Source organism: Mauremys mutica, chromosome 12 (genome assembly GCF_020497125.1).
Source record: "Mauremys mutica isolate MM-2020 ecotype Southern chromosome 12, ASM2049712v1, whole genome shotgun sequence".
NCBI classification, from domain to species: Eukaryota; Metazoa; Chordata; order Testudines; family Geoemydidae; genus Mauremys; species Mauremys mutica.
The window spans coordinates 3120011-3147704 of record NC_059083.1 but is presented as its reverse complement, the minus strand read 5'-3'; the positions used below and the strand labels follow the sequence as shown (position 1 = coordinate 3147704).

Here is a 27694-nt window from a genome sequence, read left to right as displayed (position 1 = left end):
TCAGCCTTGTGACTTAAGCTTCTCCTGCATCCAACATCAAGCAGAACTGAAATAAAAAGGATCAGGATCCAAGGGTTTTTTTATACAGTTCCAGGCCTTCTCTTGACAGCTTGGGGTCCTGAACAACAGGCAGTCGTGGGTTCTTTGAAGTAGACCTATTTCCTAAGCATCACTGGTAATTAGCTACACCGATTAGTACATAGCAATTAGCTGTTATTCCACCATTTGCAGATTATATTCAAAGAGAGATGAATAGTGATATCATAGAATCATAAAAGATTAGGGTTGGAAGAGACCTCAGGAGGTCATAGACCTCCATAGCAGTCCAACCCCCTGCTCAAAGCAGGGCCAATTCCCAACTAAATCATCCCAGCCAGGACTTTGTCAAGCCGGGCCTTAAAAACCTCTAAGGATGGAGATTCCACCACCTCCCTGGGGATCCCATTCCAGTGCTTCACCACCCTCCTAGTGAAAACATTTTTCCTAATATCCAATGTAAACCTCCCCCACTGCAACTTGAGACCACTGCTCCTTGTTCTGTCATCAGGTACCACTGAGAACAGCCGAGCTCCATCCTCTTTGGAACCCCCTTTCAGGTAGCTGAAAGCAGCTATCAAATCCCCCCTCATCCTTCTCTTCCGCAGACTAAACAATCCCAGTTCCCTCAGCCTCTCCTCATAAGTCATGTGCTCCAGCCCACTTGACTCTCTCCAATTTGTCCACATCCTTTCTGTAGTGGCGGGGGCCCCAAAACTGGATGCAATACTTCAGATGTGGCCTCACCAGTGCCAAATAGAGGGGAATAATCACTTCCCTCGATCTGCTGACAGTGCTCCTCCTAATACAGCCCAATATGTCGTTAGCCTTCGTGGCAACAAGGGCACACTGCTGACTCATCTCCAGCTTCTCCTCCACTGTAATCCACTTAGCTAGTCAGTCCCCAGCCTGTAGCAGTGCATGGGATTCTTCTGTCCTACGTGCAGGACTCTGCACTTGTCCTTGTTGAACCTCATCAGATTTCTTTTGGCCCAATCCTCCAATTTGTCTAGGTCACTCTGGACCCTATCCTTACCCTCCAGTGTATCTACCTCTCCCCACAGCGTAGTGTCATCTGCGAACTTGCTAAGGGTGCAGTCCATCCCATCATTCAGATCATTAATGAAGATGTTGAACAAAACCGGCCCCAGGACCGACCCCGGAACACTCCGCTTGAAACCAGCTGCCAACCAGACATCAAGCCACTGATCACTACCCATTGGGCCCAACAATCTAGTCAGCTTTCTATCCACCTTATAGTCCATTCATCCAGCCCAGACTTCGTTAACTTGACGGCAAGAATACTGGCGGAGACCGTATCAAAAGCTTTGCTAAAGTCAAGGACTAACACGTCCACTGCTTTCCCCATATCTACAGAGCCAGTTATCGCCTCATAGAAGGCAGTTAGGTTAGTCAGGCATGACTTGCCCTTGGTGAATCTGTGCTGACTGTTCTTGATCACTTTCCTCTCCTCCAAGTGCTTCAGAATTGATGCCTTGAGGACCTGCTCCATGATTTTTCCAGGGACTGGGGTGAGGCAGACTGGCCTGTAGTTTCCTGGATTCCCCTTCTTCCCTTTTTTAAAGATGGGCACTACAGTAGTCTTTTTCCAATCGTTCAGGACCTCCCCTGATTGCCATGAGTTTTCAAAGATGATGGCCAATGGCTCTGCAATCACATCAGCCAAGTCCCTCAGCACCCTTGGATGCATTAGATCTGGACCCATGGACTTGTGCACGTCCAGCTTTTCTAAATAGTCCTTAACTTGTTCTTTCACCACTGACAGCTGCTCTTATCCTCCCCATACTGTGTTGCCCAGGACAGCAATCTGGGAGCTGACCTTGTCTGCGAAGACCGAGGCAAAAAATGCATTGAGTACTTCAGCTTTTTCCACATCCTCTGTCACTAGGTTGCCTCCCCCATTCAGTAAGGGGCCCACACTTTCCCTGACGTTCTTCTTGTTGCTAACATACCTGTAGAAACCCTTCTTGTTACCCTTCACATCCCTTGCTAGCTGCAACTCCAACTGTGCCTTGGCCTTCCTGATTACACCCCTGCATGCTCCAGCAATATTTTTATACTCCTCCCTAATCATCTGTCCAAGTTTCCACTTCTTGTAAGCTTCCTTTTTGAGTTTAAGCTCACCAAAGATTTTTCTGTTAAGCCAAGCTGGTCGCCTGCCATATTTGCTGTTCTTTCTGCACATCAGGATGGTTTGTTCCTGTGCCCTCAATAAGGCTTCTTTAAAATACAGCCAGCTCTCCTGGACTCCTTTCCCCCTCATGTTATTCTCCCAGGGGATCCTGCCCATCAGCTCCCTGAGGGAGTCAAAGGGTGCTTTTCTGAAGTCCAGGGTCCATATTCTGCTGCTCTCCTTTCTTCCTTGTGTCAGGATCCTGAACTCAACCATCTCATGGTCTCTGCTGCCCAGGTTGCCACCCAGTTCTACTTCCCCTGGCAATTCTTCCCTGTTTGTGAGCAGCAGGTCAAGAGAACTGCCCCTGGTTGGTTCCTCTAGCACTTGTACCAGGAAGTTGTACCCCAACCCTCTCCAAAAGCTTCCTGGACTGTCTCTGCACTGCTGTATTGCTCTCCCTGCAGATGTCAGTTGTTACTATGTGTACAGTTCATTTAAATGTTATTTCCTTTGGTCTCTGAATTAAGAGAACACAGCATAGGCAGGGACTGTTTGATTACACTGTTAACCTCTAATAATATATATTGAAACACACAACACACAAACATTATCTACCAAAATACCTCTAAGGGTTGAATTTGGGTCATTTATCCTGCAGGATGCTTAACCCTTTCTGGCCATGCGTCACAACATGTTTAACTCGAAGCACTGGAATCATTGCACTGACTACTTGTGAGAGTAAAATCAGGCACTTGCTTAAGTGTTAGCAGGACTAGGACCATTTAAAATGCCTTCCACCACTTCATGCATTATTCTTCTTGCTTTGCATGTGCTGAATGTCCAACTCCATAGCATCTGTGCTTTCACTATTAATTAGTGTGCACATGGAAATTCTGCAATGTATTTCCCTGCTGTGCACTTTTCAATTGTATAGCGCAGAATGGTGCATGCCCGCTGCACTACGTTACTGCGCACTGTTGCGAGCAGCGTGGGGTTAGTTCTATTGGCAGCCTGCCAGGTCGCAGTGTGGTTCTGTGCCGCACACTGCACGCCGGTATTGCACAGCGGGACACGCTCGCTCCCAGCAGGGCTGTCCCATTGCACGCTGCACGCTGCAGGTTGCATGCACCTCCTTCAGCGCTGCCCAGTTCCCACTGCGTGGGTGATGCAGTTTCCCGTGCAGAGACAAACGCGCCTTGCGGCGGCCCCGGCCCCCCCACGTTGCCCGCCCCAGGGACACTGCACCCTGTTTGCACTGCAGTCACGTGCACGCAACGCTGCACGCTCCCCGGGCGCTGCAGAGCCACCGCCCCTCCCCCGCCCGCAGCAGCACGCGGCCGGCCCCGCCCAGCCCTGGGGGAGGTGGGCGGGGGTCGGAGCTGCAGCGAGAGCCCAACGCGCATGCGCCCCCTCCCCGCGCATGCGCCTTGGGCTCCTTGTGCCGCCGCCATGCTGACATTAACCCAAAGCAGGAGCCCGGGGGGGCCTGGTGGGAAGGGCCCCCCCGCGCGCTCCGGTTCTCGGGCCCGGCTGGCGCGCGGCCCCGCGGCGGCTTTCCCGGCTCCGAGCGGGGGATCGGCCCCCGGGAGGGGGAAGGGCGCGTTGGAGCGTCACGTGACGGCGACAGCCAATCAGCGCGGCGGTGACGTAGGCGGCGGCTCCCTCCGCCCCGGGATGCGCTGGGCCCCCGCCCGGGCGGGGCGCCGCGGGGATCGCGGCCGGGCTCCGCCGGGGGCGAGGATATGGGACCCCCGCGTCGCGGGACGGGGCTTTGCCGCCCGCCCGGCAGCCCATCCGGTGAGTGCTTCGTGCGCCTTTAAGGGCGGGGGGGAGAGCCACGTGGGGTGCGGAGCTGTCAATCAACCGCGTGCCCGCCCTGGCGCTGGTTCTCCGCCAATCGGGGCCGAGCATGGCGGTGACTGACGGGCGCAGAGGGCCTCGCGCCGATCGATGCGTCACGTGGTCTGCTAGTGGGGGGGCGCCACCATTGTGTGGGGCCGAACGGGGGGGTGAGGCGCTGTAACGAACAGTCTAGCGGGGTAATTAGCAAAAATTAGCATATGGTTTAATAATTTGGGGAAGCTGGGGTGGGGGTGAGGACAGGCCCTTGGGGGGCTGGGGATTCCGGGGGCCAGGCATGACGGGGGGGGCCTGGGGGGGTCACTGGGGGGAAGGGGCAGTGAGAGCCTGGGATGGGGCCGGGCAGGGCAGGGGAGAGATCCCTCGGGGGGGTCACTGGGGGGAAGGGGCAGTGAGAGCCTGGGGTGGGGCCGGGCAGGGGGGGTGGGGAGAGATCCCTGGTGGGGGTCACTGGGGGGAAGGGGCAGTGAGATCCTGGGGAGGGGCCGGGCAGGGCGGGGGGGGGAGAGATCCATGGGGTGGTGGTCACTTAGGAGAAGGGGCAGTGAGAGCCTGGGGTCGGGTGGGGAGAGATCCGGGGGGGGGGGTAGTGAGAGCCTGGGGTGGGGCTGGGCAGGGCAGAGGGGTGGGGAGAGATCCCTGGAGTGGGGGTCACTTAGGAGAAGGGGGCAGTGAGAGCCTGGGGTGGGGTGGGGAGAGATCCGGGGTGGGGGGCAGTGAGAGCCTGGGGTGGGGCTGGGCAGGGCAGAGGGGTGGGGAGAGATCCCTGGAGTGGGGGTCACTTAGGAGAAGGGGGCAGTGAGAGCCTGGGTGGGGCTGGTCAGGGCACAGAGATTGTGTGGGGGGGAGATCCCTGGAGTGCGGGTCACTGGGGAGAAGGAGGCAGAGAGAGCCTGGTGTGGGGCTGGTCAGGGTGGGGGGGCTGGGGAGGGGGCCTGAGGGATCCCTGGAGTGGGGGTCACTGAGGATAAGGGGCAGTGAGAGCCTGGGTTGGGGCTTGTCAGGGCATAGAGATTGGGGGTGGCGGGGGGAGAGATCCTTGCAGGGATCACTATGGGGAAGGAGGGAAGTGAGCGCCAGGGTCAGTCAGGGAAGGAGGGCTGAGGGGGGCTGAAGGAGCTGGGGTGGGGATTGCTATGGGGAAGGGGGGTAATGGGAGGAATCCCTGGAGTGGGGGGTCACTCAGAGTAGGGGGAATCCTTGTGGGTGAGGTGAATAGGGATGTCCCCGTCGCTCAAGGGTACTGTGGGATGGGGGTTTCACCCGGGGTAGGGGCAGCGCAGTTACCAGAGGGGGGCTGGTTTCACCTTGGCCCAGGGTCTGTTGGTGACCTTGGGCAAAGAGGGTATTTGCCCCTTGAATAAGCAGCCATGTGGATGACCCAGACAGGGGGATTTGCTGTGAGTGAGAGGCAGGCGGAGAGCTGGTGCCAACCATAAAAGATACTTAAAACCAAATATCAGTACAAAGCAACAGTATGAAATCACTGGGTTGAATGTAAACCAGGAAAAATGAGGTTCAAATCTGCCTGGGCCTTCCCAGCTCTTCACTCCCTGCAAAGTAAGGGGGGGTGTTTAGAGGGGATAGTAATGGGGTTAAACACCCCCAAATCCCTAGGATCATCCCCCCCAAATCCACGTCTATCCCTGCAGGAGTGATCACTGCAGTTAAGATGGCAAAGCAGTTTCCAGTATAATATATCTAACTTATTTCCTGGTGCGAATCATGCAGCAGCCTGCCAGAAGCAGTGAAAATGCTGTGTCACGGCTGTAGGAGGGAGCGGGCCCTGCACCAGGGGGTGGGACCGCCTAGCACAAAGACCTGGTGACTTCAGGGGCTGAAATGACTCATGTGCCTCGCTCTCCGCCTCGTGTTACCACCCTGGCGGGGCAGCGCCTGATCCTTTCAGGGGGTTATTAGGGCATCGGGCCTGGGATCTGCACTAACGCGACTAGGGCTTTCCATGTAAAATGGCCGCTGCAGACAGACCTGAAGGGTGGGATCCACCTCCCCACCATGTGTGGCACTAACCCCCCGTTCTGAGATCGCTGATCCCCCACGCCACCACCTTCCCTTCTCGGGGGTCAGCCCTGGACCGAGGCGTGAACGGGGAATTTCCATCTCACTGGATCAGGGAGGATGAAATGTGGAGAGACGAGGAGGGGCGGGGATGGATGGGCAGAGAAGAGGGAGGGATCCCACGCCTGCCCGCAGGAAAAGGGGGGTGAAAAACCACCAGATGCCCCCTCAAGTTACCCCGTAATCGTTCCCCTTTCCCCGCCCTCCAGAGAGCTTTCGGGAGGAGATTTGCTGCCTATATTAAAGGGGAGGCGGAGGGAGGGGGGAGCTGCCAGGATGGCGGCTGCCTGCACCTTGGAGACAGCCTGACAACAGAGGAGAGAGAGAGAGAAAGAAACGTGTTTCTAGGCTGAAACCCTTTAGTTCCATCCGTTCCTTTGTGCTTTGGGAGAAGCCCTGGTCACTTATCTTTGCTAGTCACTTGGGGGTAAAGGGGGGCTCAGAGTAGCACCCGTGTTAGTCTGTATCCGCAAAAAAACCAGGAGTCCTTGTGGCACCTTAGAGACTAACACATTTATTTGGGGGGATGACTCTAGAAACCCCACATCTGCCCCCTCTGTGGGGACCTTTAACCCTTTTGGGGAGCCAAGCCCGCTCCCTAACGGGGTTCCGTGTCCCTATGCTAAGCTGGTCCCATGGTGTGAAAGGTGCTGGAGCAATGAGTGGGGGTCATTGTGTGTGTGGGGGGGGTGGAATGGCACCGTTAGCATCCACGCTGTGGGGGGCTCAGCTCAGAAGGGGTGTCGGGTGTGGAGACAGGAATTCCTGTGGGGTTTCTGTTTGCGCTCTGTGGTACACGGGACGGTGGTGGTGTCTGTGCTCGCGGTTGTAGGTGAGGGTTGGCGTGAGTGCTGAGGGGGGAGGGGAGGTGGTAGTGCCACAGGGGGATTGGAGTGGTTTTCTGACAGTATTTTTGGTGACGTCCATGTTTTATTGGGGTTTGGGGGGTGAGGTGAGATTGGAGGGGATGGTGCTGTTGACATCTGTGCTGATGGGGAGGGTGCAGGGGGTTGGCATGAGAGCAGGCGGGGGGAGGGAGATGGTAGCATTGTGGGGGGCATAGGGATGTGTTTCTGGTGGGATTTTGGGTACCCCCATGTTTGGGGGGATTAACTGCGTATGTGGGGTATGGCTGGGATGGGGGAGACAATGCTGTTGACTTGCATTGAGGGGGCTGGAGAGGGGTTGGTATGAGAGCAGGATGGGGAGGGAGATGGTAGCATTGTGGGGGGCATAGGGATGTTTCTGGCGGGATTTCGGGTACCCCATGTTTGGGGTACGGCTGGGATGGTGCTGTTGACGTCTCTGAGGGGGGGCTGGAGAGGGGTTGGTATGAGAGCAGGCGGGGGAGGGAGATGTTAGCATGGGGGGGCATAGGGGGATGCATTTCTGGTGGGATTTTGGGTACCCTCCATGTCTGGGGTACGGCTGGGAAGGGGGGGATGGTGCTGTTGACGTGCTCTGAGGGGGGGCTGGAGAGGGGTTGGTATGAGAGCAGGCGGGGGAGGGAGATGTTAGCATTGTGGGGGGCATAGGGGGATGCATTTCTGGTGGGATTTCGGGTACCCCATGTTTGGGGTACGGCTGGGATGGGGGGGATGGTGCTGTTGACATGCTCTGAGGGGGGGCTGGAGAGGGGTTGGTATGAGAGCAGGCGGGGGAGGGAGATGCATTTCTGGCGGGATTTCGGGTACCCCACGTTTGGGGTACGGCTGGGATGGTGCTGTTGACGTGCTCTGAGGGGGGGCTGGAGAGGGGTTGGTATGAGAGCAGGTGGAGGGAGGGAGCTGTTAGCATTGTGGGGGGCATAGGGGAATGCATTTCTGGTGGGATTTCGGGTACCCCCCATGTCTGGGGTACGGCTGGGAGGGGGGATGGTGCTGTTGACGTGCTCTGAGGGGGGCTGGAGTGGGGTTGGCGCGAGAGCAGGATGGGGAGGGAGATGGTAGCATTGTGGGAGGCATAGGGATGAGATTCTGGCGGGATTTCGGGGACCCCATGTCTGGGGTACGGCTGGGGAGGGGACGGTGCTGTTAGGGTCTGAGCAGAGGCTGGACTGAGCGCCAGGAGCTGGCACAGGTGCCAGGTTAGTTGGGGGGCACCGGCAGGTTGGCGGGGGCCTTTCCCCGTCCCTCGCGGCGAGGGGCGCTGGGGATGTCAGGGCTGGGGGTGGGGAGCGTTCGGGGGCACGTTTGTGACAGGAGTTTCGGAGCGGTTCGCGGTGTATGTGGGGCGCACTGGCGGCAGTGGGGCGGCGCAGGGGCCGTCTGAAGGGAGCAGCCGCTTTATTGTCCGCCCTCTTCCTCGCTGCAGCTCAAAATGGCGCTTCCCTCCTCTCCCCCTCCCCCGCGGGGAGCAGCACAACAACAGCCAACTGCCAGTTCCAACGGTCGCCCCGCCCCCACGTGACTCGGCAGCCAGTTAGCCAACAACGAATGGCAGCGCTGGCCAATGGCAGCGCGCGCCGCCTAGGCCGGCAGCTCGAGCGCCTGACGAGGGGGCGGGGAAGAACAGAAATGTGACTGATGGTTATGGAGGCCCATCAGAACGCGGCGTCTGGCAAGCTTCCGCCCAATGAGCCGGCGAAGGGGCGAGCCCGGATGGCGGGGTGATGTCACAACCGTTGCCACCCAATCAGAGGCAAGCCGCTGTCTATATAAGGCCGACCGGGGACAGGCCGAGAGGCGCCATTTCGCTGAAGAGGAGGAAGGAACTGGTTGAAGTCTGGTCCGTGAAGGGGGCGGACTCAATCCGGATCCATCCTCCGCCGGGCAGCCCCCAACCCCCGCCTCCACACCACCGACGGGCTCGCAGGACCTCCCCGGCTTCCGTAGAGACCCCTGCCTGCGGCCTCGAGGGCCCTCGCAGAACGCCCCATCCCCCTGGCAGCCAAGATGGAGCCGGGCCAGTGATCTCCGTACAATCCAGTTTCATCCGCCTCCCTGACGGGGACCATCCTTCCGGGGACCGGCCTCCACGGGCAGAGGGGGCGCCGGGGGACCCAACGAGCCCTATATTGACCGGAGCCCGACAGGATTTGGAGCCCGCCGGGGGCTCCGAAGAGGGGGCCCCCCACCCTGCATCCCCCTCCCTTCAGCCGCCGCCATTTTCTTCGCTTCCATTCATGTAAACCCGGTGAATGGTGCTGGGGTCCCCGCCCCCCTTGCTGGTGCCGCTCGCCTCGCTGGAGACATCGGCCCCGCGGCTGTGCATGGGCCCGGCACCCGGCCGCTGCTAGCCTGAGCCCCCGCGTCTGGTTCTAGCCGCTGGGGGGAGGGGAGGGGGTGCCAGGCTTGTCCCCCTCCCCAGCGCCTTCCCCGCCCCCCCGCCGTGTGACGGGAGCCGCCCGCCTGTCCTCCTCCGTCGGTGATGCTCAGCAGCGGGCCGCCCTGCACCCGGCGGCGCGGGAACAGCATGTGTCACTAGGGCTCCTCTTCCCCGCCCCTGCCCCCGCACCCTGGCAAAGTGGGGGGCTCAGCCGAGGACCCAGGACCTGGAGGAGGAGGAGGAGGGAGACCCTGGAAAGCAGCCGCTGCAGGCATGTTGCAGAATGTGAATCCCCACAACAAGTAGGTGCCTGGCTCTCTGCCGGGGGGCTGGGCTCGGCCCCGGTTTGCATTGGCGGGGGGCGGGGTATGCCATGGGGGGGGGGGCATTGCTGGGCGATATGGTGGCAGTGGGTTGGGGTGCCTTGGATGCGCTGCTGTTACGTGGGGCCTGCTGCGGGGTGTTATATGCAAAGCCATTTTGCGTTGCTGTCATTAGTGGGGGGACTGGTGTGTCCTCAGTGACCCCTTGTCCCGTGTTAGAGGACTTGGAGTTATTGACACCCTCGCTTTCCGTTCCTGGGGGACATGGGGGGCCTGTGGGTCAGCATTCCTTTCTAAGCGCTCTTGTGCTAGGGTTTGATCCTGTTGTATGGTAGCCAGGGGCCTGGCGCCCTGTGTTTCTGCAATGCACAGTTAATTGGGGGTGCTAGCCCCACTTACCAGTGTGCACCTTGCCTGCTAAGGTCACTGCATGCGGCTCGGCTCTGCGAGCTGAGGGGGTGAGAACATCATCTACTACTTGCTTTCTGATGTTAATTGGGGGTGCCAGGCACTGCCAGTGTATTTGTGGAGTGGGTTTTTTGAAACAATGCATTAAATGGGGGTGCGCTGCCTCTGGGGTTCCTGTATTATGTAGGGGGTTTATGCATTTGATGGCTTGGGGTTTATTTACACAGAATCAGTTTCTATCATGCTAAAATATGGGCATCCCCCAAAAGGAAGAGCAACTCTTGGCTGTCCTGGCAGGTGTTTTGGGTGCCTTTTGTGAGACGATGCTGGGTCTGCACTTGCCACGTGTTGGCGGTATGTGCATGGGAACTCTGAGACCTGCCACTGCTATTTCTTAGCTGTGCTGTCACTGCAGTTGTGCCTTGCAGCAGGTTCATTGGAGTGGGGTCAGGGCTTGGGAGGGGTGAGTTTTCTGTGCAGTCATGCTTGTGGCAAAGGGAGGAGGGCTGCAGTGAGGGTGAGTCAGGCACATGTCAGCCCTGTGTGCGTGGCCAGCTTGCCCCTGGCCTGCTCCCACCACTCTTCCCCTCTGGGAGAGAAGGGAGGTTGCTCCTAGTCCCTGGAGGTAGAAAGATTGGATTCATGGGTTCATGTTAAGGCAAGAAGAAGGGGTCATTAGGAACATTTCTGATTTGTACAACATAGAGGATTCTACTCGGTGATCCCTGCTTCCAGCCCCCTTGTTATCTGGAGTGGCTGAGAGGGGACAGGTGTGAGGTCAGCCCTTTGGGATTGCTTACAACCTCAGCCTGTCTCCAGACTCCCCAAGGGGACGGCCTGGGCTGGACCCGACACTGAACCCAACCCAACCAGAAGCAATAAGCTTCTCAGGTGTGGACTAGATCTGCCAAGTGGCTTTTCAACCCTGCTCCAGTGACCCCCTGGTCCATTGCTGAGTAAGGGGCTCCCAGCTCTCCTCAGGCAGAGGGTGTGGAGCAGGATGGTCGGCTCTGTGGGGTGGTGCAGCACTGGAACAGATGGGCCCCTCTGTGCCACACTGTCCCCTGGATGGGAAAGGGGAAGTTACCCCTGCCCTGTCCCCCTGGGAATTACTCCTGGCTAATCAGAGGCACTGTGGTTCCTGTCCCTTTATCCTTGGCATCTGAGTGTGTCCACACAGCCTGGGGACTCCCCCCACACAGGGCCTCCTGCCCATGACAGATGAGCTGACATGTCAGCGCAGGGCATTCTGACAGGGATCCCAGTCTGGCATCTGGCCCCCCAGGGAAGGCAGGAATTGTCAGAGCTAGTCCCCTGGCAGAGACCGCTTGCCCTGGAGTTGAGTAGTAGTTGCTTATGGAGGGGTGAAGTGATGATTTTGCTAGGAGTCTCCCAAGTGTTAGGGAAACAACACAACACCTAACACCTGTCTCCTCTTGATGGCATGAGGCCCCTGGTGCTGCTCCTGACTCCCCGGGGCCAGCCCCTCCACCCTTTATCAGCCTGTCCACAGGCCCTGTCTGGAGACACAGCATGGGGGAGGGGGATCTCAGTATCCCAAGATACGGGTTGGCTTCTGGCTGGCTGCCAGGGATAGGAAATCCGGGCTCCCCACTGGGTGGAGCCAGGGTGACCCCCCCCCCCCCCATTCCTTGTTAAGCAGGATGCAAGCTCTGAACTGGGATTGTAACACTGGTTTGGTTCCCCTGGTTTTTGCAGGGCTGTGATTAGAGGCCCCATAACAACCTGGTGACACAGTCCCAGCCCCTGCCAGTGCCTTGCTGTGTGTGCCTCTAAGGAGAGCAGTGGGGATGTCGGGTTCCTTCGAGTTTGGCCCTGGGGATGCTGTTCCCCTGAGTGTATTCATTGACCGGCTCTGGTTACTATGCACAGCACAGCTCTGTACAGAAGCTCCCCGACTTACGCATAAGTTGAAGTTTGCGCAAGTCGGGAATGTATCTCTGACAATTACGCGCCAAAAAGAGCTTACGGTGTTCCGTAAGTCGGGTTTGCGTAACCCGGGGAGTGTCTGTATAGCACAGGTGATTTGGTTCACTGGAGATGGGGTTCTCTACAAAAATGACTAAACAAGCCCAGGAGGGAGGATCTGAGCCTGCTGGGGCAGCTGCCCCCAGCGGGGAGGTTCAAAGCCAAAGGCCCAAGAGCTTCATCTCTGGGGGGTTCTGTAACCTGAGCTCTGTTGTCCAGGGCTGAAGCAGAAGCCTGAGCCCTGGGCGGTGAGGCTTGGGCTTAGCCCTGGCCCCAGGCAGTCTAACGTGGGCCCTGGCGACCCATCGCTGCACAGTAACCGCTGCATTAGAGAGCAGTGGTGAAATGTACCAGCCTGGGATTCACAGGAGGTCAGACTGGCCTTAAAGTAGATTCCATGCTAGATTGCTGAGCTGCAGGAGACCTCCATGTGGTGTGACTTCTGCTTGTGCTACCTGTGCCTCATGGGCGTCCCCATCTCCTGTCCCTTCCACATCCTGCTGGAGAGCCCTGCCCTGTGCCATTGGGACCTTGGGCAGTGACTTCTAGGGAACAGTCCTGTCCAGAAGGCACAGAAATAGATGAGGCTTTTCATGGAGCTAATCTGCCGCCCTTTGTTTCCAGACATAACCTGGATGTGTGCCAGAACCTTGGCTCTGCAGCCCTGAATCTCTCTGGTGCTTGCAGTGTGGTTTTGTAGCTATGACACACTAGTGTTGTGTGGGGTGTTGGTGTTCCACAGCAAGATCTCTGGGGTCTGGCCCTTAGGAGAGGCCCTTGGTTCGTGCTCCCATAGAAACAGTTGGGAATGCCACCCTAGGCTAGCGGCAACTGGCTAGAGTTCATGGCCTCTCCCTGGGCATGCGTGTGGCTGAGAATTCACCCATGTCCCAGAGACAGATTGCCTTAGTACTCTTTCCTCTCTGCTTTTGCTTGGTATTGGATGGATGTTTTCGGAGAAGCAGCACAATCTTCCCAGCACTAATTGTGCCCTAGGAGGGGTATAACTAGCACAGGCGCCTCTCAGCTTTGCTTCAGGAATGGTTTTTTGGGGAGACTTTTCAGAAGAGCGCCTTCCCGGACCCAAGAGTAGCTGTCGCCAGCAGGCACAGAGTTCTTTCCCTCCACCTGAGGTGTCCTGCCCCTGTGGTGTCTGCAGGCCCTGTTGCTCTGTGTTGCTGTGTGCTGGTGGCCCAGGGCCAGATGGCATGAGCTTCTTAGTCCTAGAGTTACCCTTTTAATGGTGTCTTTGCTCCCATTTCAGGATTTTGGGGGAGGGCAGTACTGGGCTCATGGGCCTGGCGACGGAGTCGACCCCAGGCAAGCGGATCCGCAAGCCGTCACTGCTCTACGAGGGTTTCGAGAGCCCCACCATGGCGTCGGTGCCAGCCCTGCACCTGCCTCAGGTGAACCCTCCACCACCGGAGGTGTCCAACCCCAAAAAGCCAGGCAGGGTCACCAACCAACTGCAGTATCTCCACAAGGTGGTGATGAAGGCCCTGTGGAAACATCAGTTCGCCTGGCCCTTCCGCCAGCCTGTCGATGCTGTCAAGCTGGGCCTGCCGGTAATGAGCCCTGTGGGCTGGGCATGGGAGTGACTGAGGCCCAGAGGGCAGGAGGGGTGTGTGTGTCTGTCTGTCCCCCGGTTGATGGAGAGTGTGTGCCTTTCCAGGGGTGTTTGGAGGATGCCTCAGTCAAATATTGCTTCACCAAGTGGCCTAACCTAAAGTATCCCCCCACCCCCCCAGCCTGACAGTCCCAGGGACAGCACTGTCCCATCCTGGGGTCTGTGCCACAAAGATGCAGCTGCAGGTGCCTGGGCTGTGCCATCCCCAACTCCTCCTTCCCGACCTGTGGTGGTCTCTCAGCTGGTTCCATGCTGTCCCAGAGCTGAGGGTCTCCAGGTCCCTGTAGATCCGGCCTGCTTGGCTTGTCCTGGGAGCTTCCCCAAACCAGCCTCCCCACCCTGCTGCTCCCTACAAAGGTGGGGATGAGGTGAGGCAGCCTCTTTACAGGTAACCCGGACACTTCCCCACCTAATCTCTTGTGCCCTGAATGCGTTTTGCAGATTCCCATCCATGAATTTGTAGAAGACATCACGTGACCCCAATATTAAACGCCAGCCCCCCGTGCACCTGTGGCGCTCAAGGATTTAAAGCCCGGAGGTAAATTCCACGTAGGTTTGCTCTTTCCTTAGCTTTAGTCTCCCAGCCCTGTCGCACCCCGCCTGGGACTGGAGTCGTCCAGGTTGTTGGGTCACTGGGACCGCAGCCATTCATGGTCACCAGCTGTCCCAGTAGCTTAGGCTTCTCCGCTCCAGGGTGCGCAGGGGTCCCCGTCCCTGAGTTGTATGCGAGGCTGAATCCAGCGTTGACTGGAACACTGCAGGCACCCTAGGAAGTGTCCCTGAGCGGATACAACCCCTGTCCTTTGCCAGGTGACTTGAGTGTAGAAACCGGAATGAGATGTGTGTGCATGAGTGACATTACACAGCTCCTGCGTCCGTGAGCTCCTCTTGGGTATTTCTGGACTGAGATGCCACCACCCTCCCTTGATCGTGTGCCTCTGGGGCGCGGGTGTGACTGGGATCCTTGTTGTAGGGCTCCCGCCTTGTGACTGACCTCCTGGCCCCTTGTGCTCTTCTGCCGGCAGGATTATCACAAGATCATCAAGCAGCCCATGGACATGGGGACCATCAAGCGCCGTCTGGAGAACAGCTATTACTGGGGGGCGGCGGAGTGCATGCAGGACTTCAACACCATGTTCACCAACTGTTACATCTACAACAAGGTGAGAGCCAGCCAGCCGGCCCTCCCTGCAGTGCTCTGCTCCGTGGGCCCCTCCCCTGCCCCCTCTAATCCCTCCCTCTGCCTTGGCCTGCAGCCCACCGATGACATTGTGCTGATGGCCCAGACCCTGGAGAAGATTTTCCTGCAGAAAGTGGCTCAGATGCCTGCAGAGGAGCAGGAGATTGTCATCACCGTGGCCAAGAACAGCCACAAGAAGGGGGCTTCCCGGGCGGCAGGTACGTGCGCTCTGTGACGGGGAGACTAGCCGGAGTTTGCTCTGGAGGGGTGGGGGCAGTAGGCAGCAGCTCTGGTGTGGGGGCAAGCAGATCCCAGACAGGGAGGAATGAGTGTCCCCCTGGAAGGGTGGTCTGGAAATGGGGGGGGGGGAGGGGTGTAGTGGTTAGAGATGGGTGGGCTGGGAGCCAGGACTCCTGGGTTCCATGGTCAGCTGTGACACTGGGCCAGTCCTTGTGTGGTGGTGACTATATTCCCAGGTGCTGGTGCTAACTGGTGCTTGCGTATTCCCCCAGCTCTCCTGGCAGGAGCAGTCACTGCAGCTCACCAAGTGCCCGCAGTCTCCTCGGTCTCGCATGCCTCGCTCTACACCCCAAGCGCTGAGATCCCCACCACTGTGCTCAGTATCCCCCACCCCTCGGTGATCTCAGCACCGCTTCTCAAATCACTGCACTCCGCTGCCTGCCAGCCAGTGCTGGCTGTGCCCGCGCCCACGCAGCCCGTGGCCAAGGTAGGCACCCACCTGTCTGGTGTGGGGCTGGGGGTGGTCGAGTGAACAGCTGGTGAGACTGGCAGGGGGGTTGGTGGGGCAGGGGGGTTTGGCTGGGTTGAGCCATCTGCAGTCTGTCCTGCTGTGGAGGGGGTGGTGTTTGCAGACCTGGAGGGAGGGGCTGCGGTTGGCCACATGGGGGTCAGAAAATACTTGGCTGTGGGGGTGCTGTTCGCATTTGGGCCGCAGGACGGTGGGGTTTCTGCAGTTGTCCCGCGTGGGACAGGTGCTGGGTGGTTTGGGGTTTCAGTTGGTTCTGTATGGGCATGAAATTGGGTGGGGGAGGGGGGGCTTTGCTCAGCGCACTGCTCATGTTCTCTGTCCCTGCCCCACAGAAGAAGGGTGTGAAGCGAAAAGCGGACACCACCACCCCCACCACCACAGCCATCATCGCCACCAGCGGGGAGTCGTCCCCGTCGGCCACCCTTCTGGAGCCCAAAGCGGCCAAGATCCCCACCCGGCGGGAGAGCGGGCGCCCCATCAAGCCCCCCAAGAAGGACCTGCCCGACTCGCAGCAGCACCAGACCTCCAAGAAGGGCAAGCTGTCCGAGCAGCTCAAGTATTGCAACGGCATCCTCAAGGACCTGGTGTCCAAGAAGCACGCGGCCTACGCCTGGCCCTTCTACAAGCCCGTCGACGCCTCGGCCCTGGGGCTGCACGACTACCACGAGATCATCAAGTGCCCCATGGATCTCAGCACCGTCAAGGTGCGGCTGGGGGCTCTGCAGGGAGGGAGGGAAAGGGTGCTGGGGAACCTCCGGGTGTGCCCCGGAGTCTTCCTCTGGGGACTGGGGGAGAGCTTAGTACCAAGGCATCACTGAAGTACAGCCCGTGACCTGGCCCTGGGAAGGGGGCATCCCAGAAACCTCCGTGCCATCCAGGTGTGAGCTGAGGCCTTCCTGGTGCGGGTCACAGGAGACAGGTCCCCCACTGGGGAGCCTGCCGGATCGCCCTGTGGAAGGTGTCGTGTGGCAGCCTGAGACCCTGCCCCTCCTCGCGGGCGGTGGGGGCTGTCCTGCCCCCAGCAGTGTCTGGTAGGCTCTGGCCAATGGTAACTGCCTGATGGGCTGTTCTGAGCCCCCTTGCTGCAGCCCAGTCTGGGGAGAACCTCGGGGGTGGGGGGCCTGTGCCCCTTCCCTGGTGCAGCCACCCCCGCTCACCCTGTGTTCTCTGCCTGTGGTGCAGCGGAAGATGGAGAACCGGGATTACCACGACGCGCAGGAATTTGCTGCCGACGTCCGGTTAATGTTCTCCAACTGCTACAAGTACAACCCGCCCGACCACGACGTCGTGGCCATGGCTCGCAAGCTGCAGGTGAGTGGGGCAGCGGGGCCAGGTGGCACTTCCCCTCCCCCCGCCCCCACCCCAGGACTCAGCATGCCTTTGTCTCCCCACTGCACCCGCTAACCCTGGCCTCCCTCGCCCTCCCACAGGACGTGTTCGAGTTCAGCTATGCCAAGATGCCGGATGAGCCCCTGGACACCAACCCGCCGTCGGCCGGGCTGTCTGGAGCCCTCTCCAAATCCTCCTCCGAGGAGTCGTCCAGCGACGACGAGGATGAGGACGAAGATGAGGATGAGGACGACGAGGAGAGCAGCAGCGAGAGTTCGTCGGAGAGCGAGGAGAGCTCCGACTCGGAGGAGGAGCGCGCCAACCGGCTGGCGGAGCTGCAGGAGCAGGTGAGGCCGTCGACCCTGACTATACGGGTGTGGAGGCTGCGCCTTCTCTTTTGGGGGGGGGCGGCAGTGCTTGGCTGGGTCCCTCCACTCAGCATTTAGCTCCTCCGTGGGGTGCTGTCTCCCTGCCTCCCTCTGCCCCTAGTGGTGTCTTCCTCCCTGTCTCTCTCGTTTCCATCTCCCTCCTGGCCACAGGCAGGGTGCTATCTTCACTGGCTGTGTCCTGGCCCCCTTGCACGGGAGCCCTGTCTCTGGGCTAGTGCTGAGCTCCCTTCCTCTGCTCCTTGTCGTCCCTCTCCAGCTGCAGCTGGTGAGAATTCATGTGTCTCTGGGTCCCCTCTCGCTGGTGTGTCTCTCTCCCCCCAGCTGTGGCAGTGCATGAGCAGCTGGCTGCCCTGTGCAGGGTTCGGTTTAGCAGCCCCCTTGTCTCTGGGTCCCCTCTCACTGGTGTGTCTCTCTCCCCCCAGCTGAGGGCAGTGCATGAGCTGCTGGCTGCCCTGTGCAGGGTTCGGCTTCGCAGCCCCCTCGTGTCTCTGGGTCCCCTCTCACTGGTGTGTCTCTCTCCCCCCCAGCTGCGGGCAGTGCATGAGCAGCTGGCTGCCCTGTGCAGGGTTCGGCTTCGCAGCCCCCTCGTCTCTGGGTCCCCTCTCGCTGGTGTGTCTCTCTCCCCCCAGCTGTGGCAGTGCATGAGCAGCTGGCCGCCCTGTGCAGGGTTCGGCTTCGCAGCCCCCTCGTGTCTCTGGGTCCCCTCTCACTGGTGTCTGTCTCTCCCCCCAGCTGCGGGCAGTGCATGAGCAGCTGGCCGCCCTGTCGCAGGGCCCGGTCTCCAAGCCCAAAAAGAAGCGGGAGAGGAAGGAGAAGAAAAGGAAGAAGAAATCGGAGAAGCACAAGGGCCGGGGAGGCGATGAGGAGGCGCGGGCACGCCAGGGCCAGCTGAAGAAGGCCAAGAAGGCAGGGGGCAGCAGTGGAGGGACCAGCGGGAGCAGCAGCAGCAGCATCACCAAGTGAGCAGGGTGGGGATACGTGGAGGTGGCAGGGCAGCCCGTGCCCCAACCAGCTGGGGAGTGGCGAGGGCAGCTGCGTGATGACTCTTTCCCCGGCGGATCGACCATGGCGATGACCTTGTGTGAACAAGCCAAAGCCTGTCTGACGGCTGCCTGCCGCCGACTCCCTTGGCTGGGTGGGGGTACAGGTCCTCGCTGGGCTTAGCTGCTCCTGGCACAGCGTGGGTCTGACATCCAGTGGGCAGCTCCTGGGGTCCCCGCACTGTGGCTACAGGGGCTTCCAGGGTCCCCAGGAGCACCTCAGTGTGTGAGCACCTCTCCCCTTCCACGTGAATCCCCGTCTCAGCAGCTTCAGCTTCCTGACGGGTGTGTCTGACGGGGTGTGAGCAAAGGGTGTTGCTCACCTCTCCGCTTCCACCTGCGCCCCCAGCCCCACATGAGTTCCACAGCAGAGGCCTTGGGTGGTGGACTGGCTCCTGCGATACCCACAGGAGGTGGATTTGTGGCCATCACGGTGGATTGATTTCAATCAAGAAGCAGAAAATCTGGGTTGAAATCCTGTTTTGCCATTGTATTTAGTTCTTTTCCTACAGAGGGTCATTCTTGTTAGTTGAGAACCATTAAAACATGTTGATTTGCAAAAAAGCTAAGAGGGTGTTGGGAATCATTAAGAACGAGATAATCAGACAAATATATTGCTGCTATATAAATCCATGGTACGTCCACACCTTGAATACTGCGTGCAGATGTGGTCACCCCCCATCTCAAACAAGATCTGTTGGGATTGGAAAAGGTTCAGAAAAGGGCAACAGAAATGATGAGGGGTATGGAACAGCAGCCGTATGAGGAGAGATTAATAAGACTGGGACTTTTCAGCTTGGAAAAGAGACGGCTAAGGGGGGATGTGCTAGAGGTCTATAAAATCATGACTGGTGTGAAGAAAATAAATAAGGAAGTGTTATTTACTCCTCCTAACACAAGAACTAGGGGTCACCAAATGAAATGAATAGGCAGCTGATTTAAAACAAATAAAAGGAAGTATTTTTTTTTTGCACAACACACAGTCAACCTGTGGAACTCCTTGCCAGAGGCTGTTGTGAAGGCCAAGAGTATAAATGGGTTCAAAAAAGAACTAGATAAGTTCCTGGAGGATAGGTCTAACCATGCCAGGCTGGGCGGGGATGGTGTCTGTAGCCTCTGTTTGCCGGGAGCTGGGGATGGGTCACTTGATGATTCCCTGTTCTGTTCATTCCCTCTGGAGCACCTGGTACTGGCCGCTGTCGGCAGACAGGATACTGGGCTAGATGAACGTCTGGTCTGACCCAGTGTGGCCGTTCCTATGTTATGTAACTGAATATAAGCTTTATGCTAAACTTGGTGATACTTTTTGCAGTTCACGAAGAAACAGTAGATTTCTACATTTTTATTTAAGCCATTATATTGCGTGTTTTATTGTGCAAAGAAATTGGGAATGATGCATTTATTTACTAGATTGGTTGTGATCTATTTTGATGGAAATTGGAATGCAGTTTAAAAAGGCACATGTTTTTGGACTGATTTTTAATTCAGTAAAATGACCTCAAATGTCTTGGAAATGTAAAAGAACCAGTAGATCTGATTCTCTCGCACCTAAGTTCTCCTCAGAGATTGGAGAAGGATAAACAAGCTTTGTCCTGCTTTTTCAGTTCCCGCTTAGGTTCTCTTTGATTTCCACTCTGGCCATGTGGGTGGCAGGGCTGGCTCTGTGGCACACAGTGGCCCAGAAGAGGGATATCTGGCCATGATTGACATTTCCTCCCCCCCCCAGGAATTCCAGTAAGGTGTCGAAGGCGGCGCTGCCGGCACCCCCCGTGCTCTACGACTCGGAAGAGGAGGAGGAGAGCAAGCCCATGACCTACGACGAGAAGCGCCAGCTCAGCCTGGACATCAACAAGCTGCCGGGGGAGAAGCTGGGGCGGGTGGTGCACATCATCCAGTCGCGGGAGCCCTCGCTGCGCGACTCCAACCCCGAGGAGATCGAGATCGACTTCGAGACCCTCAAGCCCTCCACCCTGCGGGAGCTGGAGCGCTACGTGCTGTCCTGCCTGCGCAAGAAGCCGCGCAAGCCCTACAGCGAGAGTGAGTGGGGGGGTGGTCCCAGGCTGGGCTCTGGCCTAGGATGTGGGAGCCCTGCGTTCAGTTCCTGTCCCCTGCCAAAGACCCCCCCATCCAGAGCCTCGTGGTGCTGACGTGAGAGAGGCCCTGCCCTGCTGCCGGGGGTATAGACGTGGTCGAGAAAGCGCCCCAAGACCTACGGCAGAGAAGCACTAGATACGAGCTGGGGGGCTGGGAGCCTTGCAGCAAGGGTGGAGGGAGATGAAGTTGTTAGGGTGGGGAAATCAGGGAGCTTAGGGGGTTGGGTGCCTCCCAGTGAGAGCATGGGGGGATGTTCTGGGGTTAGCGTGAGGGGGATGCCTGGGAGCCTTGCAGTGAGTTAGCCAGGGGGGAAGGGAAGATCTCAGCAGTGACCCCCCCCCCCGTCCTGCCTGTACACAACCCCGTATGCCTTACGAGGGATGGGGGGGCCTTGGGGAGCAGTGCGCTCTGCCCCTGCGCGCACTGTACAGAGATGGTGTGGGGCTGAGTGCAGGGGTGGGCTTGTCTGCTCCCCAGGCGGGGTGGGCATAGAGGGGGCTCAGGGAGGCCAGCCAGCCACGGGGAGCTCTCTGAGCACGTCTGTCCTGCCCGCTGCAGCCATGAAGAAGCCGGTGGGGAAGACGAAGGAGGAGCTGGCGCTGGAGAAGAAACGGGAGCTGGAGAAGCGGCTGCAGGACGTGAGCGGCCAGCTCAACTCCACCAAGAAGCCCCCCAAGAAGGGTGAGTGCTGGGCAGGGGGCGGGAGGTCCCTGCCTTCCCTCTGTGGGGCGTCAGCGTTGGGGTCCGCGAGGCAGGGATTCGGAGCGGGGTGAGGGGGAATGATTCCAGCTCTGCTGGTGCCCTCACTCCCGACCTGCAGCCGCGGCTAGCCTAGCCCTGCCCCCCCAGCTCTGCCAGTGCCCCTCACTCCCGACCTGCAGCCCCTGCTAGCCCAGCCCTGCCCCCCAGCTCTGCCAGTGCCCCTCACTCCCGACCTGCAGCCCCCCGCCAGCCCAGCCTGGCTCCCAGCTCTGCCAGTGCCCCTCACTCCCGACCTGCAGCCCCTGCCAGCCCAGCCCGGCTCCCAGCGCAGGATAAAGTGCGTGTTCTGTTTGCTGACCGGCTCCCTTGTTCCCCTGCAGCCAACGAGAAGCCGGAGTCTGCCCAGCAGGTGCCCGTGTCGCGGCTCAGCGCCAGCAGCTCCAGCTCCGACTCCAGCAGCAGCAGCTCCAGCTCCTCGTCCTCTGACACCAGCGACTCGGATTCCGGCTAGAGCGGTGGCGGCGATGGCAGTGGGCGGGCGGCATCGCAGCCGGGTGGGAGCGTGGGCAGGTTCAGAAGAGGCTCTGCGGGACCGGACCCCATGTGAACCGGACTGAGCAGCTCCACCCGGCAGGCAGCACCCCCAAGGTGGGGGAGGGTGCCAGTGACTGCCCCCTCACGGACATGGGCACTGCCCCAGTGTTTACAGTTCGGAGGCCCCTGGGGGTTGTCGGCGTAGAGGCACCTGCCGGGTACAGCCTGTGCAGGCCCCAGCGCGACCCCAGCCAGGTTTTACCGTTTGGTTTGGTTTGGTTCTGACGCATGGGAGCTTTTCCCAGCGCAGAGTTTGGGTTTTAAAGGGTTTGGAAGTCTCCACGCTTGGATTTGCTCTTGGGGCTGGAGGTTTGGGGGGGGCTGGCCGGACAGACGGAAGCCGCAAGCCCCTCACGTGCTCTGGGCTGCATCGCTGGCCCCCCATCTCACGTCCCACCGATGGCCTCGTCCCCTTCTCCGGGGAGGGTTTGTTTATTTATTTGAGCAGCGGTTGGGCCGCGAGGCCCTGCAGAGACGGGTGTCGCCCGCCCGGCTCCAGGACTGCAGTGTACAGAGCCCGCGGGGGCCCGGCCCGGGCAGCATGCTCCTTACTGGGGGGGGCGGGGAGGGGAGGGGGGCTGTTTTTTATGTTGACTGTACAATTGTTTTCTACTCCTTCCTTTTCCCTCCCCGTCCCCTGCCCGCCCCGTCAGACCCCGAGGGCGGGCTCAGCTGTTCTGACCTTTCCAGCCTGGAACATGTAAATAAAGAAAATATTATTGGAGTTCCCGTTCTCTCTGCAGGTCTCTGCCCGGGCCTCGTTCCTCGGTGCCCGCTGGGCCTGGGACATGGTCACCCGGCCCCTGGCAGGCGTGGGATGGAGTCCTAGACACCCCCACTTGCTGAGATGGAACCCCAGAGTCCTGAATCACTGACCCCGTCCCCCTCCAACCCCTGTAGAGGGAGCTGGGACTAGCCCCGGGCTCTGCGGCGCGCCCCCTGGAAACAGCCCCCCAGGGCCTGGCGCCCCCCCCCCCCGACCCCACTGGAAACAGCCCTCCCAGCTCTAGTGCCCTGCGACAGCTGAGCCGTGAGCCCTCGGGCTGGAAGGGGGTGAGGGGGGAGCTGGGAACGGGGCCAGCCAGAAATGCTGGGGGCTGGGGTCAGTGTTGGGGTCTCCCAGCACATCCCATCTCTTCCCAGCTGCCTGGCCCCTGGCATGGGGCATGCAAGGGGGTTCTCTGGCCAGGGATGGAGGTGGGGGCTCTAGCCCCCACTTTGGCTTCAGAGCTGGTGCTGCCACATCCCCCTCCTGAGACATACTGCCTGGGGCAGTGGTGCCAGTGGGGGGAGCCCCAGACCTGCCCCTCCCAGCACCCCCCACAGGGCAGGTTCTTCCCCTCCGCAACATGAGGACAATGAACCCCAGGAACAGCTTCCGAGGGGGTGGGTGGAGGCTCCAGCCTGCCAGGGTTAAATCAGGCTGGGGCGGTTTCCTGAGAGCTCTGCTGGGGCCCAGCCAGGATTGGGTCAGGGCTGTGCTGGGGGGGGGGGGGGGGGGAAGGTGGGGAAGCCCTGGATCAGGTTCCCTAGGGAGGGGGTGGAATCTCCTTCCTTAGAGGTTTTTAAGGTCAGGCTTGACAAAGCCCTGGCTGGGATGATTTAGTTGGGAATTGGTCCTGCTTTGAGCAGGGGGTTGGATTAGGTACCTCCTGGGGTCCCTTCCCACCCGATAGTCTGTGATTCTGTGTCTGCGCTGACACGTGCCTGGGGGCAGCACTGCCCTGTAGATGCGCCCTGGGGGGCGGGTTCTGCCATCGCTGAACACCTCGGGTGGGCGGGAGCCAGGTGGCTGGAGAACTCGTCTGTTGGCCCAGCCCCGACTCTGCTGGGCTCAGGCCGGCTGAGCTGCGTCACCCTGGAGAGGGGATTTTAGCTCCATGGCCCCACGTTTTCGGTCCAGCCCCAGCCCAGCTTGGTGCAGGCTCCTTTGCCACCAGCACCAGGATTCCAAGGGCGGAGGGCTCCGGCTGGCAGAGCTGGTCACTCAGAGAATTTGGTGCTGGCCTGGCCTGGCAGCAGCACCCGAGGGGAGGAAAGTTGCCATAACTAAGAACAGTTGTGGGGTGTGAGCTAACTTTTTTTTTTTATTGCAACCAAACTGCAGCCCAGGATTTTGTACAGCCATTCCCAGGGCGCTGTCTGCTGGGTTTCGTGCAAACAGGGAGACAGCCACAAGGGGGCAGCAGGGGGTGGCTGGGAGCCAGGGCTGTGTGCAGTGGGGTAAATCCCCCCCCCCCCCCGTGCTCTGTTCCCAGCTGTAACGTGTGTGTGTGGGGGGGGGGGGGGGAGATCCCACCTTTGTCCTGTCATCAGGCTCCTGCGGGCAAAGCCCCTCGGTCTGGGCAGCGCCCAGCACAACGCAGCCCTGCTCTCAGCCGGGGTCTGTACAGCCCGGGGGGGGGGGGCACTAGTACATGGGGCCTTTTCTGCCCTGCCCCCCTGGTGAGCGCTGGCTCCACTCCAGCCCTGGGATGGGCACTGGCTGGCCCTGGGGATTGGGGCAGGTTGATTCCATTTCATTCCTAACGGTTAGAACACGCTGGTTTGCTGCTCACTGGAGCCTTTCTGCCGCCATGCGCCTGGGACTGGGGGTTTCTACCCGGCAGCGTCCAGCGCTCTGCCTGCGCCGTCGCTCGCCTGGTGCGGCGACCAAACCAGTGACCCCCTCGGCCATTGCTGAGTAAGGGGCTCCCGGCTGTCTCCAGGCAGGGCGTGTGGAGCAGGATGTGTGTTGGCGACAGGGCTCTGTGGGGTGGTGCAGCACTGGAACAGAGGGACCCTTCTGTGCCACACTGTCCCCTGGCTGGGAAAGGGGGAGTGACCCCTGCCCTGTCCTCCTGGGAATTGCGCTCCTGTCCCTTTATCCTTGGCATCTGAGTGTCCACACAGCCTGGGAATCCCCCACACAGGGCCGCCTGCCCGTGACGGATGAGCTGTCAGCGACATGACCCTGATGTGTTAGCGCAGGGCATTCTGACAGGGAGGATCCCCCCCTCCGGCATCTGGCCCCCCGAGGGAATTGTCAGAGCTAGTCCCCTGGCAAAGACCGCTTGCCCTGGAGTTGAATAGTAGTTGCTTACGGAGGGTGAAGTGATTTTGCTAGGGGTCTCCCAAGCATTATGGAAACACCTCTCTCCGGTTGACAGCATGAGGCCCCTGGTGCTGCTGTGCATCTGCAGGTGTTACCCTGTGACGAAGTGGGGGATTTTCTTGTTGTTTCCAGTGATTTGCATGCAGAGGGGGTGGGACTCAGTTTCCCTGGGTGTTACTGGTTTAAAGAGGTGAGGGGAGAGGGAGTTTATTGGTACAGAGGAGCAGAGAGGGAACTTGGGATCCCAGCCGATGGGCTGGAGGACGGAGACCCCAGCAACTGGTGACCCGGAGACCCAGCTCTGGAGTCACAGCCGGGTCTGGCCAGTGGGAGGACAATGGGCTGCGGGGAGAGGACCCCGGTGACCTGACCAGTTGGTTCCGGCCAGAGGACAGAAGAGGGGAGGCCCAGGCGACCCTGTTTGCCTGGAGAGAGGACAATGGACAGAGGTAGGGCTTGGGGCCGGGGATCTCAGATGCTGGGCTGGAGAGGGGGGGCAGGCAGAGCCCCCCTGGATGCAGGGGGACTGGGATGTGCTGGGCTGAGGGAGGCCAGGCCTGAGGCCCGGAGAGTTTCCTGTGTTGGGTTCAGACACTCAATAAACCCTCCTGTGTTACGCTGGCCCAGGCTCCCTCACGGAGGTGTTCCTGTTTCCTTGGACGGGTCGCTTGCTTTACGCCTTCCCTCCGTTCCCCCTTGTGCACAAGGTCCTGGCCAAGGTCCGCAGGGATGGGGCGAGGGTGATTCTGGTAGCGCCGGTGTGGCCTTGCCGGCACTGGTACATCACGCTGCAGGAGCTGTCAGACGTACCGGTCACGCTACCTCTCCTCCCCGACCAGCTCACGCAGGACCACGGTCACCTCTGCCATCCCGACCTGCGGTCCCTCCACCTCACGGCCTGGAACCTGCGTGGCTGAACCCCCTGGAGCTGCTGTGTTTGGACCCCGTAAGACAGGTCCTGCTGGGCAGCGGGAAGCCCTCCACTAGAGCCACGTATCTGGTGAGGTGGAGAAGGTTTTCGTGTTAGGGTGACCAGCGCCGCTCATACCCCATCCGGGCACTGGTGCCCCTCATTTTGGAGTACCTCCTGCACCTGAAACAGCAAGGCCTGGCGGCGGCGTCCTCCACCTCGCTGCCATCTCGGCCTTCCACACGGCTGTGTCTGGCCCCTCTGTCTTTGCCGACCTGATGGTCGGTTGCTTTCTCAAGTGCTTGGACAGTCTCAGATCCATCAACCTGCCCTGCCTGGGACCTTAACCTGGTCCTTTTGAGGCTCCTGGGGCCCCCGTTCGAACCGCTGGCCACGTGCTCCCTCCTGTATCTCTCCTGGAAGGTGGCTTTCCTGGTGCCATTATGTCGGCGAGATGAGTCTCCATGCTGAAGGCCTTCACCTCAGAACCGCCTTACGCGTTCTTGCATGGGGATAAGGTGCAGCTCAGACCGCATCCGGCCTTCCTCCCCAAGGTGGTGTTGAACTTCCACCCCAGCCAGGACATTTTCCTACCCGTCTTGTACCCGAAACCGCACGCTGGTCCCCGGGAGCAGCAGCTGCATTCCCTCGATGGCTGCAGGGCCCTGGCTTTCTACATCGAGCGCACCAAGCCTTCAGGAAATCGACCTAGCTCTTCGTAGCGGTGGTGGACCAGATGAAAGGCCTCCCGGTCTCCTCTCAGAGAATATCCTCCTGGATGACGTCCTGCATCCGCACTTGCTGTGAGCTGGCCGGGGTGCCGACCCCAGCTCTCACCGCACACTCCACCGGGGCCCAGGCCTTGTCAGCAGCGTTCCTGGCCCAGGTCCCGATCCAGGAAATCTGCAGGGCAGCGACGTGCTCCTCGGTGCATAGCTTCACCTCGCCCTGCGCCATCGTCCAGCACGCCAGGGACGACGCGGGTTTCGGCAGAGCGGTGCTGCAGTCTGCGTTTCCTTCACTCCGACCCCACCGCCCGGGTCAGGCTTGGGAGTCGCCTGATTGGAATCGACATGAGCAATCACTCGAAGAAAATAAAAACGGTTCCTCACCTCTTGTAACTGTGGTTCTTCGAGGTGTGTTGCTCACGTCCATTCCACACCCGCCCCCTTTCCCCCTGTCGGAGCAGCCGGCAGGAAGGAACTGAGGGGCCCCGGGTGGGCAGAGTCACATATTCGGTGCCAGGCAGGTGCGACTCCAGGGGGCTCCACAGCCGACCCGCTGGGAGCTGCTGGGGAAAAACTTCCCCATGTCCGTGCACACGGCGCGCGCACACCTGCCTGGAATGGACGTGAGCAACATCTCGAAGAGCCACAGTTACGAGAGGTGAGTCACCGTTTTCTCTTTGCCATTTACTTCCTGTTTCCCAGCCTCTGTACTGACTGGGCTCTGAGTTCCGTCCAGCTCGGGGTTTGCATGTTCCAGCCATTCACGCAGCGTTCTTAAAACACCTTTTTAACCCAAAGCCTGGACCCTGCCGGTGGGTGGACTCCTGCCCCCCCGCAGGACTCAGTGGGGCTCCCCCCTCCAGGGGCTGTTTGTGCAGATCCAGTCTCAGGGTCTGGCTGTGGTTGGAGAGCAACGTGCTCTGACCGGCTCAGCCGTCGCAGTGGTTCCCCCCTCTGCCCCCCCGGTAAAAACGTGACCCTGGTTTCTAGTCTGAGGTCATCTCAGGTCAGCCCCAGCCCCTGGCTCCTGTTCTGCTTTGTCTGGGAGACGGACGTGCCCCCTGCTCCCAGCAATCGGCTCCCTGGGGGGTCCTTACAGACGGGACAGGTCACCCTGAGCTGTGCACAGAACAGGCTCC

The 27694-nt window shown here is 59.7% G+C and overlaps 2 protein-coding genes across 4 annotated transcripts in view; both read left to right on the top strand.

The window, feature by feature from the left end:
* The window catches only part of LOC123345793 (endothelial zinc finger protein induced by tumor necrosis factor alpha-like), a 1203704-nt gene that overhangs the window by 372903 nt on the left and 803107 nt on the right, over nucleotides 1–27694 (top strand). The window lies entirely within an intron of this gene.
* LOC123346401 (bromodomain-containing protein 2-like) lies at nucleotides 8426–22547 on the top strand. Of its 3 annotated transcripts, none has more exons than XM_044983779.1 (12): nucleotides 8426–9681; nucleotides 13364–13664; nucleotides 14752–14889; nucleotides 14983–15124; nucleotides 15419–15633; nucleotides 16008–16379; nucleotides 16858–16986; nucleotides 17106–17351; nucleotides 18126–18352; nucleotides 20160–20470; nucleotides 21086–21208; nucleotides 21610–22547. In XM_044983779.1, the coding sequence occupies exons 1-12, from the start codon at nucleotides 9653–9655 to the stop codon at nucleotides 21738–21740; spliced, it is 2364 nt and encodes a 787-aa protein (XP_044839714.1). In that variant the 5' UTR covers nucleotides 8426–9652; the 3' UTR covers nucleotides 21741–22547. The 3 variants fall into 3 exon arrangements, with proteins under 3 accessions (XP_044839714.1, XP_044839715.1, XP_044839716.1); XM_044983780.1 differs by lacking the exon at nucleotides 8426–9681 and adding an exon at nucleotides 14168–14264 and having other exon boundaries at nucleotides 13377–13505; XM_044983781.1 differs by lacking the exon at nucleotides 8426–9681 and adding an exon at nucleotides 14168–14264 and having other exon boundaries at nucleotides 13620–13664.

Coding starts and splice junctions, on each gene's coding strand:
- LOC123346401 (XM_044983779.1), top strand. CDS start 9,653: ATGTTGCAGAATGTGAATCCCCACAACAA. Junction 15,634..16,007: donor CCACGCAGCCCGTGGCCAAG/GTAGGCACCCAC, acceptor CCTGCCCCACAG/AAGAAGGGTGTGAAGCGAAA. Junction 21,209..21,609: donor CAAGAAGCCCCCCAAGAAGG/GTGAGTGCTGGG, acceptor GTTCCCCTGCAG/CCAACGAGAAGCCGGAGTCT.